The 21,376-nt window shown below is 33.9% G+C and overlaps 1 protein-coding gene across 1 annotated transcript; it reads left to right on the top strand.

Annotated features, from left to right (window-relative positions):
* The first annotated feature begins 589 nt into the window (after positions 1 to 589).
* CPSF2 (cleavage and polyadenylation specific factor 2) lies at positions 590 to 18,580 on the top strand. Its single transcript, XM_081938133.1, has 15 exons — positions 590 to 729; positions 2,193 to 2,377; positions 3,499 to 3,658; positions 3,762 to 3,867; positions 4,669 to 4,798; positions 6,463 to 6,578; positions 7,380 to 7,567; positions 7,810 to 8,100; positions 8,771 to 8,871; positions 9,745 to 9,945; positions 10,463 to 10,615; positions 12,600 to 12,825; positions 14,368 to 14,670; positions 15,260 to 15,394; positions 15,491 to 18,580. Exons 2-15 carry the CDS (start codon positions 2,229 to 2,231, stop codon positions 15,581 to 15,583), a joined length of 2,352 nt encoding a protein of 783 aa, XP_081794259.1. The 5' UTR covers positions 590 to 729; positions 2,193 to 2,228; the 3' UTR covers positions 15,584 to 18,580.
* Positions 18,581 to 21,376: the final 2,796 nt, after the last annotated feature.

The raw sequence follows: 21,376 nt of genomic DNA, 5'->3' as shown, positions 1-21,376 counted from the left end.
TTTGGGCATAGGTGGCCACCCTTTCAGGTGATACTAAGCTACATGTGCAACCAGTCTCAATTAGTGGTTGAAAAATTAATGTGATAGAAGCCCCAGGTCTTCCAACGTGTATGGCTTGATACACGACACATCCACTATTGGATGTGTCGCCTCCAGGCTCCTGAAGACATCAGACGCACCCTCATCAATCCCTCTCTGACGCTCCCTCTCCGTTCACCACAACCCTAATCTTACCAGTCCAGGCGACCTAGGCCTCATCCAGGGTCAACTGAATCCTAGACGACCTCTCAGTTTACCGCTTCGGATACCTCCGGGAGGAACCATTAAGACGAGCGGGAAAGGAAGGGCGGATAACGCTATTTTATTTCACGCATCCCCTTGGGAGTCAATATCTTTTGTGTTGTGTTTCCTTAAAGCATATTTAGAAATCCAATGATATATGTATGTATCACGATACCACTGACGGGGGGGAAAAAACCCCGACACCATAGACGGTGTTTTCCCCCCCCCTCTTAACTGCATAGATAATACAATCCAGATTTCCGTTTCCTCCCGGCGGCTCCTCCTCTTCCAACGAGCTTGCCGGTTTCTTACTCCAAAATGGTGGCGGCGGCGGCAGGAGGCAGGGCTCAGGGTGGTTGAGTGTGGGCACGTGCGGGTTTTTCTTTTCTCCTTTCCCTTTCCCGAATAAATGCGGGTGCCCGGAGGTAACTAGGGGGTGCTAAACAGGTAAGAACGAAGTAAGTGTGTCGGAGGGCAGCCGCTTAAGGGATACTTGGCTTTCCCCTAGTGCGGCTCAGTCCTCAATGAACGCGACTCATGACTCCCCGCTTTCCTTCCGACGAAGAATTAAGGAGATGGATACAACAGCTGGACTCGAGCTTGTGAAAGGAAGACTTCCCTGCAACTTAAGACACCGAGAATTTCGGGCTGATAGGCAGGATTCCATGAAGCCCTCTTTAGATTTAGGCCTCGGCTCCAAAGACGAACAAGAGTGTAATAAAAGGCTGCACCTGTCAAACGAGGACCTGTCCTAAGTAAATGGAGTAGTTTCTGCTTTGTGTACAACCTCGGTTTGATGTAATTTTGTTCGAGCCACCCGGGTTTCAATGAATGACTTTGTTAGTTTCTTTTTTACTCTTTGAGATGGAATGGCTTCAATATAATTTCATCTTTAACTTTTGGTTGGTTATTTTGCATATCTTTGGCTGACTTCTCTAATGCCACTGCTATGGATAAAAGCCAACGTCATTTTGTAAAATTAGAGATAGCTCCGAAGTATCAGCTACATGCTTTGGATGAACTTTATCTTCTGGTACAAAAATATAATGGATGATTTGGGGCCAGTCACATACACTCAACCCAACTCCCTTGCAGGATGGTTGTTGGGAGGTTGTTGCAATAGGAGGAAGGAGTACTGTGAATATTCGCTGCCTTGAGTTATTATACTTAAAAAAAATAAAGGTGAAATAAAAAAATATAATAAGGTTAGCAGCCATTAAGAAATAAAAATGTAGATAGCTACCATAAATGTCAGAATTAAGTAAAAATGTTTAACAAAATGATATGAGTAGAGGAACACACATAAGTAGGGCAGGGTTGTCAAACTTGCAGCCTGCATGTGTCAAGCGCTGGCCATGCCCACACCCAGTTTAGCAAAGGGGAAAGTCACAATACAGCACGATGGCGTCACATAATGCAAGTTTGATACCCCCGAGGTAGGGTTATGTTGAAACACTGAAAATTTCTAGTTCTCAGGCTGTATCAAAATAGAGCAGAGCAGACCATGATAAATCTGAGCCTTGTTCATATGTTGAATCATACTTTAAAGTGACAACCAGGTTATTGTAATACCTGTCAGTAAGTGCTGAATTTTTTTTTTTCTGAGGTGAGTGCGCCTTGCACCCTGCCCTTCTGGTAACCCTGTTTGTCATGTTGAGGAAAAGTGATACAGTTGTTCTAAGAAAGAAAGCATTTGATTTTATCTCTAACCTCACAATTTAAACCAATCACATTGAAGTCTTGATTATCATGGATTGATTCATTGATTTGGGGAAATTTTCAGTTTGCTTGTGTTGACCATATCTATGAAACATGCTAAAATAATATAATATTAAGTATATGTACATTTTCATGGCTGTATATGAAAACTGTAACAAAAAGGATTTTAAAACAAAATTTATTCCTTATAGTAACTATTTTTGGTGAGAACATTTGTGGAATGAAAAATGACATCAATTATCAAGCTAACAACCCTCTCAGGGGTTCAGGAAGAATCTGCTCTCTGCTACTTACTTCAGGTAGATGAGTTTCGCTTTTTGTTGGACTGTGGCTGGGATGAAAATTTTTCTATGGACATCATTGATTCTCTGAGGAAGTAAGTAGAATCTGACTCAAAGTGCTGAACCCTTGAAAAATGTACTGCAATGCTTTTTTTGTTATAGCATATTTATATAACATAAAGCACTTTTGTTTAGATTATTAAAGTTCTGGTACAAAATTATTTGTATAAATTTTTTTCTTACTATATATGAAATTTGCTTGCTAGGCATAGGTAGAAGAGTTCTACTTTATATTGACCTTTGAATTGCTTTACTTAATAACATATTTTAAATGTTCATGAAGACAGGGACAACAATTGCAGAATCAAACTACAAAGAATAGTCTGTGCTACTTTTTAGGTTGGAATTACATTTATTTTCTTACAAATGCAAGAAAAGTGTGGTGATGATGGAACAGTTTATTGTACTTCTCAAATGCAGAAACAATGCCATTTGATCAGAGTTCCCAATGTGGAGATTTTGCATGCACAATTGTATTTGATAAGAGTAGATCTGCAGAGTAAGATTTTCATTAACTTTGGTTTCTTGAATGTACACTGTAATAATGTAATACATGTAGATTTTGCATTTCTTTGCATCATATTTAGTCTTGGATGACAGAATCAATAAAATTTATTAAAAGATAGTGTTTGAACATTGTTCTCCAAATTCAATTTCATCACTAGAACTACTACTAGAAGATTGTTGGTTGTTGGTTGGTTTTGTTTTTTTTTTTTTTTTTTTTTTGCAGTAGGCCTTTTAAGTGAAACATGGAAGCAAAAGCTTGATCTCTAAGTGTTTTTCTATTATGGCCGATTTCTTCAATTTATGAATGCTTTTAGTCCAGTTGAATGTCCTGTTATAGCAACTGCATTTTTTAAAAAAATCCCTTTTGTTTTGATATACTGTTCTGTAAAGCATATTGGGAGAGCAAGATATTAGAGACTATCAAGATCTTTCTATTGAAATGAGCATTTTCCTATCTATTGAAGGGAGCATTTTCTGAGAAGAACTTTTTTCATTGGAAATTTCTCCTTAAAAATAGAAATCTAGACCCAAATTTTATTTTAGGTTAAAAGTATCAGTTCTCAAATAATGTACACTATACTGCCATTGAAATATGTGTTTTTTTAAATAGTGGAATGGAGCGTTTTATCCCCTTGTTCTTGTTTTATAGACATGTTCACCAGGTTGATGCAGTACTTCTTTCACATCCTGATCCTCTGCACTTGGGTGCTCTCCCGTATGCAGTAGGAAAGATGGGGTTGAACTGTGCTATTTATGCAACTATTCCTGTATACAAAATGGGTCAGATGTTCATGTATGATCTCTATCAGGTAAAGCTCATGTCTCAGTTTTTGGAGAGGTATGATTTTAAACTTTTCCCCAATGTGGCTAATTTTAACTGAGAATATTTTCCTTTCCTTTTCTTTTGACTAGTCACGCCATAATACTGAAGACTTCACCTTGTTTACTTTGGATGATGTGGATGCAGCTTTTGACAAAATACAACAACTAAAATTTTCTCAGATTGTCAATTTGAAAGGTGAAAAAAACACTCTTAAAGTCATTGTTATGTCCTGTTGTTTTGGGATTTCTGTTTCTTTTTTATAAAATCTAAATCTTCCAGTTTTAAACTTAGCAAATGGTTATACAATTGCATGATGTCAAGCTAACTGAAGTACATAACATTCTAATTATTATTATTTTAATTTATCAGTTCTGTGTCTCTGATCCCAGACGTTGTGATATTGATTTGTGGCTACATAGCCCTAATCACTACTTTATTCTAAAAATGCTAAAATCCTGAAATGTTTATCTATATATAAAAAAAATATCAAGGGAAAAGGCCACAAGGGGTGGAGTCCAAAAGCATAATGTTGCATGAATGCATGGAAGATCAAGTAATAACAAGATGGGAGAGGGAGTAGCTATAACAACTCTTGATATAAGGCTGTGTGAGGTCTTAGAATCATTGGTCAGTGGGATGAATCAGTAATGGGTAAGAGAAAACATACGGGAGTAAGGAATAAAGAATTGCTAGAATCCTGATCAGAAGTACCCCATATGGCAACATTTTATTGGAGAACTTTATTTTTTTGTCTTAATATCCAGAGACAGATTGTTCCATGAGCCTGTTCATTATTTTGATAATATTTCATAATATGAAAGGTTTTCCTTCCCATTTTTCTTTAGAAGTAGGCTCTGTTATTATGCATTGCATTAGCAAAAATAGAAAAAATACTTCAATACATTGTATTAGTAGGAAGAATTGAAGCCACGTTATGTGGTGGGTGTTGAATTATCTATTATGTAATCGGGGTGAATAAAAATTTGTTTTCTTTAGGTAAAGGGCATGGTTTGTCTATCACTCCATTACCAGCAGGCCACATGATAGGAGGTACGATATGGAAAATAGTTAAAGATGGAGAAGAGGAAATTGTTTATGCAGTTGATTTCAACCACAAGAGGGAGATGTATGTACACAGATGTTGCTACTTTCCTACTACAGCTTCTTAACATTTCTGATGTCTAAAGACACTCGGTACTGGATGGTTTTGTGAGTGAAAGTAGTCTTTTAAAATCATTTCTGCTGATTTAGTGAACATGCAAATAAAATTGTCTTGGCAGTAGTGTGAAAGTAGTTGGCATTGCTTGGGGAGAACTTCCCATGTTAGTTTGCACCTCTGATACTTTTGGAACTTGCACACCTGGTTTGTCTTAGTTGCAAGTGGAAAAATCAATTAGTTGAAATCAGTACTACAGAGGAACCTTGTTTACTTATTCTTCCATACTTCATAATCTTAAGAATCCTGTATATGTGCCAGGATTTGCACATGCAGAAATTAAATTTGAGGGTAAGGAAATCTGGAGAAATTCCTTTTTTTTAAATTACTAGACGATGTTTAAAATGCATTAAGAAATGCATAATGTTCCTCAATCAAAGATATCCTACATTCTGCAATGCCATTGTTCAGTTGTCAGTTTCAAAATAAATTCTGACCTAAAGGAGAAAAGATGCTTCACATGAGGATTCTCCTGTCAACAAATTCATAAGTCACCTAAGTCTTTTCCTAGCACTGTGTGACGAACCCTTACGTGCAGTATGATTCCATGAAAAACGTGGTTTATCGAGTTTCTTATATGTGGTTTTTCCTTCTGAAACAAGTACCGCACAGCTCTACTAAGTAATTAAAGATGGTTTCTTTAACTCTCCTTTTAAAATATGCTATCTAATTGGGAGAGGGAAAATAAGTTTCCTAGTGTTTAATTTTAATTTTTAAAAAAGGCAATAAATTTAGAAATGTGTTACAGTGTCATCCATGTTCTAATTATAGAAGTGTTATCTCTGCTTTAATTAGAAGTAGATTCTATATTTTATCTTTGGAACTGTCTATAATGTCAACAGTGGTAGATCAGATTTTATTTATAGACTATTGCATTGTTTTATATTCATTTCTTTAGGATGTCATTATGCCTTTATTTTGAGAATTCACAAATGTTACAAAAGTGTAACTAATTTGAAATCTGACATGGAGGAAAAAGCTAAATTTAAATTATTCTTAATTATGATATGTTTTGAAATCTCTTTATAACATTTGTTTATTTTTAAAGAATGAACTTTAAAACATTGTTTTCAAATAAATTGGTTTTTCTATAGGCTTTTCCTTCTTTGCTTTGTTTTTTACACTATATTCTTATTGTTAAGGAACTACCCATGAGCTCAGATATTTGCAGCATATAGAATAGCATGAGTTTTTACTTGCAGCACGGGATATGGTAAATAATACACCAACCAAACTAATGTGACAAGAAGCATAGCCTTCTAGTGACTTTTTAGTAAGTGTATTTCCTTGCACCAATCCATCTTACCTGTTTATTTCCATTTCCTTCCACTATTTATTTTTAAATTGCAGCAGAGAATTTTGACTTTTTTATATCCGTAATTTTTATAGCACCATGTACATTTGTATATAAATGTATTTACATTTATAAATACATTTAAATTCATGATTGCAATTATATTGTGTTCTGGTAAAAACTGACATTTTTGAAAATTAGAGAATCATTTATTTTCAGCAAGTTTTAATTGTCATATTTGTGTAATTATACACTGAAATTGATATAACTTCTTTTTCAGTCATTTAAATGGATGTTCCTTGGAAATGTTAAGTAGACCTTCTTTGCTCATCACTGATTCATTCAATGCTACTTATGTACAGCCAAGGCGGAAACAAAGAGATGAGCAACTGCTAAGTATGTATTTTGTGACACAAATGAAATAACAATTTAGTATGGAATTCAGGATGGGTTTTTGTTCTTAACAAGGATTTCATCCTCTCATTTATGTAATGTTTATAAATGTACAGGATGATTTTTGGATAAGATTGGTAATGACCTAGAAAATTGGAATGATTTCAGTTTTAATTTGAAAGGGGGCTGTGTACAGCATATTTTAAGTGATACATGACAGATTTTAGTTCATAAATTGATTTAATGGAAATACTATGTTTCTGAGGGATACTCAGAATATATTTTGGGTTTTTTTTGGATGTTGTTATTTGAAAAGGTGCCTCTCCTGACATGAATATTACTTTAGCTATGAAAATCCATTCTTGGCATTCGTTAAAATAAAATTTTAAATATGCTAAGGACTTTTCTTTGACAATCTTCATATTAAGTATGGAATCATGTAGCCTTCTGTCTTAAAGCTTTGGAAATCTATAAAAGAAATAGTCTTAAGATTCTTTCTCCAGAACCATAAAAAGAGTTAGGTTCTTTTTAGTAATTTAGCTTGATGTAAAGTACTAAATGATAACCTCAGTTATCATTTAGTTGACGTGTTGTATGGTTAGTGATTTTTAATTAGATACTGTCTTGCTGCATGATTTTTAAAAAAAAATATTTTAAAAGGTTTTGTAGCTGGGTCATTTATGTTAAGGCATCAAATTGCTACTTCTGTGTGGATTCCGTTTGGTTTTTCCTCTGATTATTAACAAGAAAGTTCTGTATATATAAGGGTTTCAATATTGTAACTCGTTGTCTTTTTATCTTTAGCAAATATTTTGGAAACATTGAGAGGTGATGGAAATGTCCTAATAGCTGTGGACACTGCAGGGAGAGTTTTGGAACTTGCCCAACTGCTTGATCAGATATGGAGGACAAAAGACGCTGGTTTAGGAGTTTATTCCTTGGCACTTTTAAACAATGTCAGCTACAACGTTGTGGAGTTCTCAAAATCTCAGGTTTGTTTTCGCAGGTTATTTATAATAAAACTCATGTTGAAAAGCAGGTATTTTAGACTTATATATCAAGTAACATAACATCTAATAAGATAATGGATATTATAAGGTATGGGCCATACAAAGCATGCTTTGCAAAACAACCCAATTGTCCTTCCAAATCACTGTCTAAAATGTTGGTGTAAATTTGTTGTCACTTAGTATTAAAAAAGGCAACTGACCTGTACTTCTCTCTCAATATACAGGTGGAATGGATGAGTGACAAGCTAATGAGGTGCTTTGAAGATAAGAGAAACAATCCTTTCCAGTTTCGTCATCTGTCTCTTTGTCATGGACTTGCAGATTTGGCTCGTGTTCCTAGTCCCAAAGTTGTTCTTGCTAGCCAGCCAGATCTAGACTGTGGATTTTCAAGAGATCTCTTTATACAATGGTGTCAGGATCCCAAAAACTCTATTATTTTGACATACAGAACAACTCCTGGAACACTAGCACGGTTTTTAATAGATAATGCTTCTGAAAAAGTTATAGACATAGAGGTAAGTAAATGCAGTACTTTTTAATAAAAAATATTGCATATTTAACTTAGTGTAAGAATAGCAACACAATGATCTTGTGCAATGGTTTGCCTCGACTCAAAGCAGAGCAGAGCAAAGCAATAAAAGTACTGCTAGATAGCCACCCATAAATTCATGCATGCATTACAGTATTTTGAATTTTGTTAGTGGAAAATTAATTTCAAAAATATGCACATTGGGGCAGTGCATATGCAATGCAAACTTTTGTGCAGGGTTTTTTTGTGAATTATATAAATTATGCTCATGCTTTGAAGAAAACAAAAATGATAGAATTGCTGATTAGTTAGCTGTGAAGAGGCATAAGCATTCCATGCTAACTGTGGCTATATAACGCATGTGTATTTGCTTGAGATTTAAAATGTAGAAACATAGTCACACATACTTATAAAAATTCCTGAGTTTCTTGAAGAATTTTCCATTGTTGTTAAGTGGTCTGTTTTGCGCAAGGCAAAATAATACCAAAATAATTTTAGAAGTCATTGCATATTTTATTGCAGATTGAACTCTTATCCAATATGTACTATTGAATATTGCCGTTGCATACCACCATCATTACTTAAGGATTCATTGTAAAATCTGAACATGTAAGGTAGGTGAATATAAGAGTTACTAATGTATACTTTTTCTTTAGCTCAGGAAACGTGTAAAACTTGAAGGAAAAGAACTTGAAGAATACCTGGAAAAAGAAAAAATTAAAAAAGAGGCAGCAAAAAAGTTAGAGCAATCAAAAGAGTGAGTACCTACCTTCCTTCAAGACTCTTATACATTAATATAGACCCTTGTTCATTAATGTACATTCTTAGTGGATCCTCCAACACATCCAGTTTAGTTTCAGGATTATTTAAGATTTTCTTGATTTTTCTTGATTCTGATTTCAAGTCAATGTGAACTCCTGGCAACTGCCTTGATTAGTCATTGCAACTTTCTTGGAAGATTTTCAGAAGCAGTTTGCAATTGCCTTCCTAGAGCTGAGATAGAATGATTGTCCTGATATCTTACAGCTGGCCTTTTGCCTAAGGTGGGACTAGAACTCCCAGTATTCCAGTTTCATTACACTAGTAAAGCAATTTGAATTACAATGCAAATAGCCCAGTTGGAAACATATTTGAAATGGCTTTATTGACTGCCCCAGAAGGGAGCAGCATATGGACAGTCTTGGATGGTTTAGACAGCTGAACCAGACTGGCCTTGGTTAGAATTCACAGGGAACCACTTAGGAATTCCATATTTGTGATCTTGATTGGGAACCTGAAAAAAGGATTCTGCAAGAAGGTAATTTCTATAACATTGCCAAGGAAACTGGACAGATACTTGAAAAGTCATCAGGAACTGATCTCAGCTTAGAGGAGGCTTTACTTTGGATTTTAATGAAATTTACCTTTAAATATGGTTTATGATCTGCAATTTAAAAGTAAATACCTCCTTAGCAGAAACATAGTAATTTGTGGTTTGTTAGCTTCATTAGCTACAATAGCTATGTAGAATATATTTTGCAAGTTCATTTTACCTTTATAACAAAGAATTGAGGTGCCAATGAATTAATCAGAATATACATATTTTGTTGATTTGCTTCATATGTATACTTATTCTGGATTCCTGCTTTAGAGCAGATATAGATTCCAGTGATGAGAGTGATGCTGAAGAGGATATTGATCAACCATCTGTTCATAAGACCAAACATGATCTCATGATGAAAGGTGAAGGAAATCGCAAAGGAAGCTTCTTCAAACAAGCCAAAAAATCTTATCCTATGTTTCCTGCTCCAGAAGAGAGAATTAAATGGGATGAATATGGAGAGATTATCAAGTAAGCGAGAGATGAGGGAATTCCTATTATTCTAATATTCTTACATTTTAGTATATACTGACTTGCTGTCTTCATTTAAAATGCACATTTTCCAAATACATTTTTATCTCAAATAAAATGAATAGTTCTCTGGAAAAAAAAAACATGCTATATTTAAATGTATGTATCGAACCTTGATAATTCACCAAATAATGAACACCTTTTATAGAACACGTTATTTGGCTCTTTTACAATTCTTTATGCTGCCAGAGGACAGGAAACCTATCTAAAGCAAATTTGGAGGAAAGGAAACAAGCAGCTTTGAGGGGAAATGCCATTTCGCAGGTAGAATTCTGGATGTATTGCGATGCCCACATTTGGATCAATAGCTTTTCAGTGATTTATGCTAGCAACATATTATTAATCCTTGTTACATGTTGCAAATGAAGAGTATATATAATACTTTAATTTCCAAAAGTGCCACAGGTTTTCTTGACAATGTTCCTGAATATAAAATTAATAATGCTCCTGTATTTAGACCTGAGGATTTCCTCGTTCCAGAACTTCAGGCAACAGAAGAAGAAAAAAACAAATTAGAATCTGGCCTTACAAATGGAGACGAACCTATGGATCAAGATTTATCAGATGTTCCTACCAAATGCATTTCAGCGATGGAATCAATGGAAATAAAGTGAGTGCATGTAGATTTGTTGTAGGTGATATTAGCAAAAAGTGTGATGTGTATTAATCTCTTGCAATCTCTTTTACCCTATTTGAGCCTGCCTCATATCTCTTGTAGGTATATCAAAATGATCCTGAGTTTTTAATATTGTGAAAATGTTCACTCTGCATTTACTGTTCATTTTTCTATAAAATAACTAGCTTATCCTGAGGTTATGATCACAATAGAGACTGGAAAATTAATTATTAAGTGATGCAGTTGTTAAATGAGACATTACATAATCACAATTTGTGAAGAAAAAAAGTTGTTCAGCAGATTAAAAATAGTTTTTTCTTCTAACTAAATACTGTGAGATGAACTGTATGATATTATATAAAATAAAATTCTAGCTGACAATGTATAGGATACAAAGCAGGACACAAAACATTAGAAGTAAGCTTCTTGGGGGAGAATAGTGGAAAATAAACACACTAACGTACATTGATCAAATAAATTGTAATGAGTATTACATTAGAGTGATTAAATAGTAGGGGAGAAATTCATTTATTTCATTTGATTTATAAGTTTGTTTAATTGCAAGTAAATTAATGCTGAGTACAGTAAATTTAAAATATCACAGGAACAATCTCAGTGGATAAAAGTAACTGCCAAAATGAGGGTTGTAAAAGGTGATCTGCATTGTTAAATTCAGAGTTAAAAACAGGGTTTTAAACTTTTGCAACCCTGTTTCCCCCTTCAGCTAAGATAAAGATACAGTGGAACATGATATTAAACTTTTAAAAGAGTATATGAGAATGGGCCAAATTGTATGCAGAGAAAAAGAGTTTACAATATGTTAAAAATATCTGTGCCCCCAAATGCAAATGAATAAATTTGTCAATGTTCTAAAAAGTATGCTGGTTTATAGTAAGAACACACCAAAACAATATTTTTGTCTCTATAACCAAGGAGAATGATGTACAGATGATGTTTAATAAAAGTCTATTGCAAAACTTTCAAAGAAGAAATTATAGTAATGAGACACTTTAAATCTATTGACATCAGTTGGGAGACAAACAACTGAGAATAATCTTTCTACAGAATTACTATTTTGTTTGGCTGATAATTTTCTCCTATAGTGTGTATAAAAATGTACAAGAGAATATGTGTCTGCTTTAATACTAACCAATATTAACATGAGAACATTGCAGACACATGTTCACATAAGGAGTGCAAGTAACAGGGAATTCTATGGCTATAGGTTGGGTAAAAACAAAACAAAAATTCCAGAAGGTGGCAATGATAAGTTGCTTCTGTGCTGTTGCCAAGGAAACTTAATGGATGCATCTGTGTATGCAGCTATCAGGAATCCCATTCCCTTTTATGACACATTCACCTTGAACTCTTCTGTGTGAGAGTTAATGAGTATACACAGTACTTAAATTGCTGATCTTCATAACTAAATAATTGATAAAAATATTGAATACAGGAGAATTCAATTTTTTATGCAGTAAAAAACTCCTATTTTCTGTTCCCACACTGTTTTTAAGATAGTGTTGATCTATAAAAATAGTTGACCTTTTATTTCTTGATGACTAATTTTCACAGGCCTAAGCATATTTTTTTAAAATATGTAGATCACTTCCATCACTTTATCTTGATTGCAACCCTCAAATTTCTAATTAGTTAATGATACAAGTTTTCACTTCACAAAAAACATTATTAACAATGCAGAATTATGCACATTTTAAAAAATGGAACTGCTGCCTTTTGTTATTAAATGTAAAAGTTCAGCATTTTGCAAAGTTCTTAAATAACACCATCTGGTTTAATAGTTAAAGGTTGCATTATTATTAAAACATTTGCAAACATTATAGTTACAAAATGCAAGATTACAGTTTAGTATGCTTAAATGATAGCTAAGTCGTGACATGTTTATATTCAGCTCAGCCTGTAAAGATTAGATTTTGTTTTTCTTCATCTCTTATTTTTTTCTCCTTTACCTTATTTTTAGAGCTCGAGTTACATACATAGATTATGAAGGCCGCTCTGATGGAGACTCCATTAAAAAAATTATTAATCAGATGAAGCCACGGCAATTGATTATCGTCCATGGACCTCCTGAGGCCAGTCAAGATCTGACTGAATCTTGTAGAGCTTTTGGGGGGAAAGACATTAAAGTTTACATGCCCAAACTGCACGAAACCGTAGATGCAACCAGTGAGACTCACATATATCAAGTAAGACTTGCATGTTTGTATGACAAGGGATACTTAGCACAATTCAGCCATATCCAAGTATTTATAAAAGGACTAACACTTGCAAGATGTACTTTAGCACATGCAACAGTATATACAAACCACTTTTTGGAATTGTTAAAGGAGCCACATCTTTTTCCAGGCTTGTAGGTCTACTTTGGAGCTTGCTCCTGACTATTACCATGTGCATGGAGGCACATAGTTGCTCCCATCTGTATCCAGGTGGCCCTGGTGGATATGCATGTGGAGGCACCTGGCAACACCTTCCAGAACTACTATATACTATGTATAAGCATGGAACAAGATGCCACTGTTTTAATGATTAAAAAATGATTTGGACATGCTCCTCCTACATGTTACAAAGAACCTACTTCAAAGGATTTGTATGCTGTTGAGCTGCCTCACAATGCATTTCTAGGGCATTTTAAAGTTCTGGTATTAAGTTTTGAATGATCTTTGGGCTCATTTCTTGAGGGACTCCAATCATTCTATCAGTCCGCCCTACTTTGAGATTTGCATTTGAAGCCTCGTTACATGGCCATCCGCAATGTGTGACAAAGCACAGGAAGATATTTGGGGGGGGGGGGGGCAGAGTGGGCAATAGTACCATATCTATATTTTGACCTGATAGGAAATGTCAGACCTCCTCACTGGCTCCTTTTAAAAAGATCCTTGAAAGGCTTGGTTTTTTTAGGTGTTTCCTTAAAAATGATTGTGATGGGTTGGTAGAGCTTTTATATTCCGATAATAAGGTATGATTTTTGCTGCATATATTTATGTTATTGAACTGTATTACTGTGTTAGCTATATTACTATTATAGAATTTTTACTGTACTTATTAGCAACTGTTATTTATATCTTGTACTTCAGTGGTCTAATATAATTTACAGAATATATTTTGGATGTATTTTTATTATAAAAGAAAGGTTTATAAATACTTTTAAGTTGATTTATAAGATGATAAACATTTGTCCACTCCTAGCAAGGTTAATTTTACAATTAGCCAATATTTCCTTTTTGATTGCTTTTGTTAAGTGTGCTCTTTCCCCAAGGCTGGTACTTTCCTGTTCGAAAATCCAACAAGATAATTCCCTACAAGGCCTTCCTATTGTTTAACCTTGCACTGAGTCATTGCATCATTCCTTAGATTTTAACTTGGAGTATTATAGGAATTAATTGTGATTGCTAGAGTGATTTCTGGCTTACTGAAATATAAAGACTCAGGCAATTGTGTACTTTCAATAAATTACATAATGTGCCAAATCATTGCTTAGTGCAGTAAGTAGTAAGCTTGGTCCACTACGGGACATAAATGGCTCTCTGGCTCCAGTAACTGAATGGTTATTTGCTAAACCAATGCACTCCTTAACAATAAATACTAAAAATAAAAACAATGTCTTGATGGTGTGATTTTATTGTCTTTCACACTGTCTTCTTTGGCTATTGATGTATTGCAAGCAGTGCTACTTAGAATGTAAATTCTTTCTTGTTTGTTTATTTCAGTTTTTTTTAATTCTGTTTTAGGTTAGGTTAAAAGACTCCCTAGTCAGTTCCCTTCAGTTTTGTAAAGCTAAAGATGCAGAACTTGCATGGATAGACGGAGTTCTGGATATGCGAGTATCAAAAGTAGACACAGGGGTAATTTTGGAAGAAGGGGAATTGAGAGATGATGGTGAGGACACTGAAATGCAAGTAGATGCACCCTCTTCAGATTCCAGTGCTGTGGCACAGCAAAAGGCCATTAAAAGCCTCTTTGGTGATGATGACAAAGAAATCTGTGAGGAGAGTGAAATTATTCCTACTTTGGAGCCCTTACCACCCAATGAGGTAAGATTTAAAAGTGAACTTTTACTGCATTAGGAACATGGTCTTCTATATAAAGACATTATTGAAATACATTTCATGACAGGAACCCAGGTTTTTACTTTAAAATTGTAGATCTGTTACTGTTAAAATAAAAGCAGTTCCATGTAATAAAAATGAAGAGCTACTGTCTTTCATGTACATATTAAATATTAAAAAGTAGCATTTTTCTCCCAGGATTTTTTTTCTTTTCTAAATGAAAGCTGAGCTTTTTTTTAAAAAAAGAAATCACTAAGCCTCAAATGTGTCTGAATCAAATGAAATGAGTTATTTCAATACAAGAAGGGCAGCAAATACCATGCCACTTCTAAGAGTATGTTTGTTAAAGATTTTGAAATTGCTTATGCTATATATCCCTGACCAGAATTGAGGCTTTTAATAAAATAAATTCTGACATGATGTACAACATGCAGGCCATTTTTTTCCTATGAAACATGGCCATGTACAAATGTGTATGAATTTTGTTATATAAAAATAGAATAACTTTACTGTATGCTTTAGGTATTTGAAATATATTGAAATTTTATTTTGGCTTGTATCCTCTTGACAAAAGGTTCCTGGACATCAGTCGGTCTTCATGAATGAGCCAAGATTGTCTGATTTTAAGCAAGTTCTATTACGAGAAGGAGTCCAAGCTGAATTTGTGGGAGGAGTTCTAGTGTGTAATAACTTGGTCGCTGTTCGCAGAGTAAGTATATAGGGAACATACATGTGTGTACATTTAATGTATCAATTGTAGGAAATCTTTCAAAAAAATAAATAACTATATATATTTTTGTTACAGACTGAAACTGGACGTATTGGATTGGAAGGTTGTCTCTGTGAAGATTTCTATAAAATTAGAGACCTTTTATATGAACAGTATGCTATTGTATAAGGAGAAATGTAAATACATGTGTATATATATATGGACTTGTTTTATTTTTATCAGATTCTTTTACAGAATGCATAAGAATAATTAGTAGCCATTACTAAACCTCTCTAGTTGATGAACCAGTATTGATACAGTCCGAGAAAGTTTACTCTATATAAATAGCCCATATATTTTGCTGGTTATATTTTTCATAATAATACAACTTTTCATGTTGTAGCTTTTCAACTTGCAGATAGATCATTTTACATAATTTTTTGAGATCTGATCTTGACAAATTTGCATTTAGTCTGTTGAAAGCAATGGGATTTGGCATGATTAAGATTTCCATTATTTTCAGTGGGAAGTTAAGGTTATGTTTAAAAAATATAAAATAATTATATGTTTAAAATGTCTCTGATTTGCAACTAAATGTTTATGTCCACCCTTTGATTTTTGTAGAAAATTGTGCATTTTTGTTTTGATAAAAGCAAAGTGAATATTCATTGAGAATGAATCTGTTTCTTCAGAATAATTCTTCTCTCACCATCCTCTAAAGCTTTACTCCTTAACTAATTTTTCTTAATAATTTGTCTATTTAGAACAATATAAATGAAGCAGAAAAAAAGACAACAGAGCAAAATTCCTATATAATGAATGGTTTCTAAAATGGTCTTATTACCACAGTAAAAAGCTAGTACAATGACTTTAAAATACAACTATTAAATATTTTCAAAATATATACCTGTACTTGCTGACATATTTTAGAAGGTACCTATGTTAATAGATAGCTGCTTCCATTAGCAGAAGAACATATTCCAATATGTGGGAATAATCACAAATCCAGCAAGGTTTTTATATTTGCTTGGAAGTCTGTGAGAAACCCTTTGCTAATGTTAGAATGGGACTTAGCTGAACAACTAATGTAGTTTTGTCTTCTTGTAGTTCTTGAAACCCATGTCATAGAATTCAATGTTTCAAAGGTATTTGTATCATTTTAGCCATTTTTCACATAAGCTTGCCATATTTAAAAATGCTGAGTGTTTAAACATTTCATGCCATATTTAAAAATGCTGAGTGTTTAAACATTTCATGGAAAAGTCTTTTTATAATGTTATCAAGCATTGTACATTAGGCTTGTCAAATTTCTTGTTTCTGATCAGATAGCATTTCACAATGCTTCAAGAGTATAATAGCTTCATTATATTAACATAATAGATATACCTTTATAGCATATGCTTGGCTTTTAAATTTATTTCCCCTCTTTTTGGTAGTATTTAACTCTGCTATCAAATCTGGTATAGTATCTTTATCAGGATCCATCTGAAAATAATTCAAGTTCAGTTACGGTATATTGTAGTATTGGAAACCCCTGCAGTCTTTCTCACTGTTTCCATTGCACCCCTTAAAATACTTTGTTCTTTAAAATTAGAATTAAATCCTGAATAAAACTAAATGCTGAATTAATATATCCTGAACATTATAGGAACGTAGTTTCTGATAGCTAAATTGAAGCATACATACATTCACAGGCACTCACTGATAAAATATGTTCTCCAAAGATACTACATGTTTCTTTATTTTCAGTTGTAAAAAAAGTTTTTAAATATATGTTAAGTTGTTAAATTTAGATTGGGAAATGATGCATGGTAGGACAAACAGGTTTTACATTTAGTACTGAATTTCAATTAGTTTTGGAAGTTTACTTCAAGGATTTTCTGACAATTGAAAAGTGACTCAAGACAGCAAAACATGTAATAATGCTGCAATCCCACCTTCAGTTACTTGAATAAAAGCAAAGAATAAGCTGATACAATGTTGCTCCTTTGAATAATTGTAAAACAAAATATAGTTCTTAAAACCATCTCTTCTGGTATTGGTAAAGGTGTGCTTGATCTCTCCCAGTTCAAAACAGAATTCTGTGCTGCTTGCTAGAGTGAAGTTGCTTGTTTCCTGCTTTAATCTCTGCGAGTACTAAGTAGATTTCCTGATCCTAGTTTTAATCAGCTACTTATTGCAGGTTAAGAAATATTATTAGCTTCAGCTGCTTTTGCAGTTGCAGAAGGAGGAAATATTTTGACTGAAAGGAAGTTATCCTGCAATCAATTTCCAGTACACAGATTTTTCATGTAATTTTAACATTGATGTTAGAAGTAGCTTAATGCATATAATAGAGAGAATATGAGCACATGAAATACTTTCTATATCCCTTATACAAAGAGTATAAGCCTGAGACTCCAGTACGATATTTACCTCTAAAAGTTTTAGAATGATTCTTTCCAAAATTTACACAAATTATAATTTTTTAAACAACAGAAGTGGAAAGTTAAATATGTGAGATGAGAGTCATCTTACCAGCAAAATTTTAATTTTAATTAAATCAAAATGTAAATCAATTTACTTTTTAATTTCAATCACTTTTTGGACTACTGTCCTTGGAATCCGCTCAATAGCTGAAAGTCTCCTCAGTCTGGAAAAAGTTACCAATCTCTATAAACTCAAGCTATTGCTCATACAGTTATAAAGAGCCAAAGAATTAGTAAAATTCTCCTCACCTCTACCAGTACATTTTACTTCATAGGCACTTGTACAATGGCTATGTAGTGTAAGGCAGTGGCCCCAACCTTTTGAGCACCAGGGACCGGTTCCATGGAAAAAGATTTTTCTGCAGACCATTAGGGGCATGGTTTGGCACACTGCCTGCATCCCACTGATGGGGTTTTGCTTGTATGCGTGGCCCAGTTTCTAGCATGCTGCTGGCCAGTGCCGGTTCATGGACACGGGTTTGGGGAAGTCTGGTGTAAGGCATTTTATTTTAGGCCTGTGGTTGATTATGCTGGTCTTTCCTCATAATGCTACAAATTTGTGCGATGAGAAACTAGAGAAGCAATGAATATAATTATCTTATTTCAGATTAGATTTATAATATTCAAATTTAGAACTTATCAGAACTCTTAATTTAAATAGAAAATATACCGAATACTGGAAGTACAGGGTGCCATCTGTCTTATAGAAAAAGAAAAATTATTGCAGACTGTCCTAGTTTGGCTTGAACAAAAAAACTTGGATAGAGATGTTCCATCAGCTTAAGTAGGTATAGTGTAGGAAGATGTTCTATGACAGCTATTTTTCTAGTTCATATCAATCTGATACTTTATGGAGAAAGGATTTTTTTATATTCTGTTGACATAATCAACTAGTTTTTCTTGGGGCAATGTGTAGAAGATTAAATTCATATAACTAAGTTTAACTGCAGCTTTTTGTGAACTGTGAAGATTTTAAATAGCACAGAGCTCTTATACTTGCAAGAGATGAAAAGTTGAATTCCAGAAAATCAGAGATCGTTTAAGCTTAATTCTTGAAAATCCACCAAAATATTTTATTCCAGCTTCTCACAAAATTTTGAGTACAAAGATTTCTTCTTCCTATCTTCTTCCTAACCAGAGTTGCTTTGCAAAGTAAAATGTGCGGCATATAAATTTAATAAATAAAGTTATCCCTGCAGTTACCTTTCTTTTGCATTTAGCACTGCTATTATTGAGAAGACTAGTTTAGAATTAATGTCAGAATGTGAAAAGCATTCAATTTTGCAGATGATTTTGATAATAAAGATTCAAATGCCTGGCACTGTTGTTGTGGGTACTATTTTCTCATTGTTATGTTTTGCAATACTTTACAAGCTTGTAAATTTTTCCTCTATCTAAAATCTTTGGCCCCCTCTAGTGTCCAGTTTTTCAAATCTTGAAATTTGCATATCTTTGTTTTGTGTTTAAAAAAAAAAACCCTCACAAAAAAAATGTATTTCCCATGAGAAGTTTTTTATAACTATTTCCAAAATCGTATTCCAGAAGTTTCAGTATTTCAAATTTATCTGGCTGCTTAGTCCATTTATAATTTTATAACATCAAATTTTTATTTAGCTTTTTGCCATTTAGTTCAGATCCTTTACATTCTTACCCTTATAATTATGAATTCTCATTTCTCAGTGACTTTAAAATATGTATCCTGGGATATGGTTTGACTAACAGAAGAAAGTGGAAGTATTGCTTCTTATAATTGAAACACTAATATTAATATAGCCTAATGTAGCATTAACCTCTTTAGCAACTGCCCTGTACTGGCAATTCAGATTTCAGATATAATACATTGAAATACTTATGTTCTCTTGTCCAGATAACATTCCCAATAGAGGCCATATATTATAATGATGCCCACTTTTTAAGGATAACAATACAAGACTACACTAATCCTTACTGAATACTTGAAGAGATATTTTTCTTAAAGCACTCCTGTCTGTCTCTTAATCCTCTTTATTTCCTAAGTGCCTGGCTTCTAAAAGAAGAACATCTGAATAATTGTATTTCTATTGTGAAGCAATATCATATTAAAGGCTTCTTTGTGTTATTGCCTTTATAATTTATTTTCATGTTAGAAATATATGTAGGAGACTGAAAAGTGTCCAGGTAATCTGCTTCACCCAAGGTCTTCCAAAGCTGATGTGCAACCACCTTTCTCAATAACCTCCTTCAAAAAGGGGAGATTTGATACTGGATGAAAATTGTTCAATACTTTGGGATCCATCCACAACTTCTTTAGGAGGAAACAAACTAAGGCCTCCTTAAGAGATAAAGGAAAAACTCTTTCACTAAAAGAAGAATTCACCACCATTGGAGCCCTTCCGCATGATATCCCATATTTCTTTAATGAGATGGCTGAGAATGCAAATTTAAATTAAACGTAGTTTTAACAGGGTTAATGGCCTAGGATCGGACTGTTAAACTCCCCGCCCGCAGGCCAGATGTGTCATGCACTTGCCACGCCCATGCCCGATTTAGGGAAGGGGGGAAAGTCTGATACATCATGTGACGCTGCTCTGATGACATGTGTTTTACACCTCTGGCCTAGGAGATTGATTTTTCTAAGATTTTAAGGGTATTTGTATAAGTTCCTTTTTCAGTTTAAAAGTAAAAACAGTTCAGTAAGACAAATGTAGCCAGTACCAACCAGTCTTTAGAATTAAATTTTTGGTATGTTGCTCCTGGTATTTAGATGCATGACACATTTTCCCCCTGTGTATTTTATCTTTATTTAAAACAATCTTAGCAGCTTGAAACTAGAAACAATATCATGTGACGAGACAACAGTCTCTAATAAATAATCTGGCTTTGCAAGCTACTATGAAATATCATTTATGAGAACTGAACACATTGAATATCCTTGGAGCTTGTTCTCACATCAAATATTTTGTAGGTTTGCAGCTTTCATTTATTCATTCAGACAGTTTTGTAAAAAAGGAATGGCAATGCACTCTTCTCTCAACTTGTCTAATTAATAATTTCTTGTACATCACCCTTTGCAACCAACAGCTGTGTTTTAGAGGATGTTTGATAGAAAGGATGAGAACTGCCAAGGTCAGTATGGTGGGTCAGGTAAATTAACAATGCATAAGTAAGTTCTACAATCTTGATTCCCAGTTCACCAAATCTTCCTGCATCAAGCAAACATTTTCCAATGAGTTCCATCTTGTGGAGTCAGATTCTCTTGTTTTGCAACTTTAGAGGTAAATTGCAGAGTCCTGAATATGAAAATTATTTTGACCAGCTTGTATAGAGTTACAGGTATTTTATATTTTTAAAACAGAAATTTATTCACCTCAAGGGATGGTTCTTCCTTTATAATCCCAGCAATGTTGGTAATGAACATTGTTTCAATGTTCGTTGTTTCATGCTGCCCAAGGCAAAGAATTCAAAGCCTTCCCAGAAGTAGCTCAGACTAGTGGCAAACCAGGAGAAATCGCATTGGAGGAAGCCAGCACAGCTA

This window comes from Natrix helvetica (genome assembly GCF_964273705.1).
Source record: "Natrix helvetica genome assembly, chromosome: 1".
In the NCBI taxonomy this organism is placed as follows: Eukaryota; Metazoa; Chordata; class Lepidosauria; order Squamata; family Natricidae; genus Natrix; species Natrix helvetica.
The sequence above is the reverse complement of the archived record's forward strand: the minus strand, read 5'-3'. Positions and strand labels throughout refer to the sequence as shown.

What these genes read in the sequence shown, in the direction of transcription:
- CPSF2 (XM_081938133.1), top strand. Translation starts at nt 2,229, where the DNA reads ATGACATCAATTATCAAGCTAACAACCCTCTCAGGGGTTCAGGAAGAA. An exon ending in TCATGTATGATCTCTATCAG is followed by an intron (nt 3,659 to 3,761) that starts GTAAAGCTCATG and finishes TCTTTTGACTAG; the next exon opens with TCACGCCATAATACTGAAGA. An exon ending in AAGAGATGAGCAACTGCTAA is followed by an intron (nt 6,579 to 7,379) that starts GTATGTATTTTG and finishes TTTTATCTTTAG; the next exon opens with CAAATATTTTGGAAACATTG.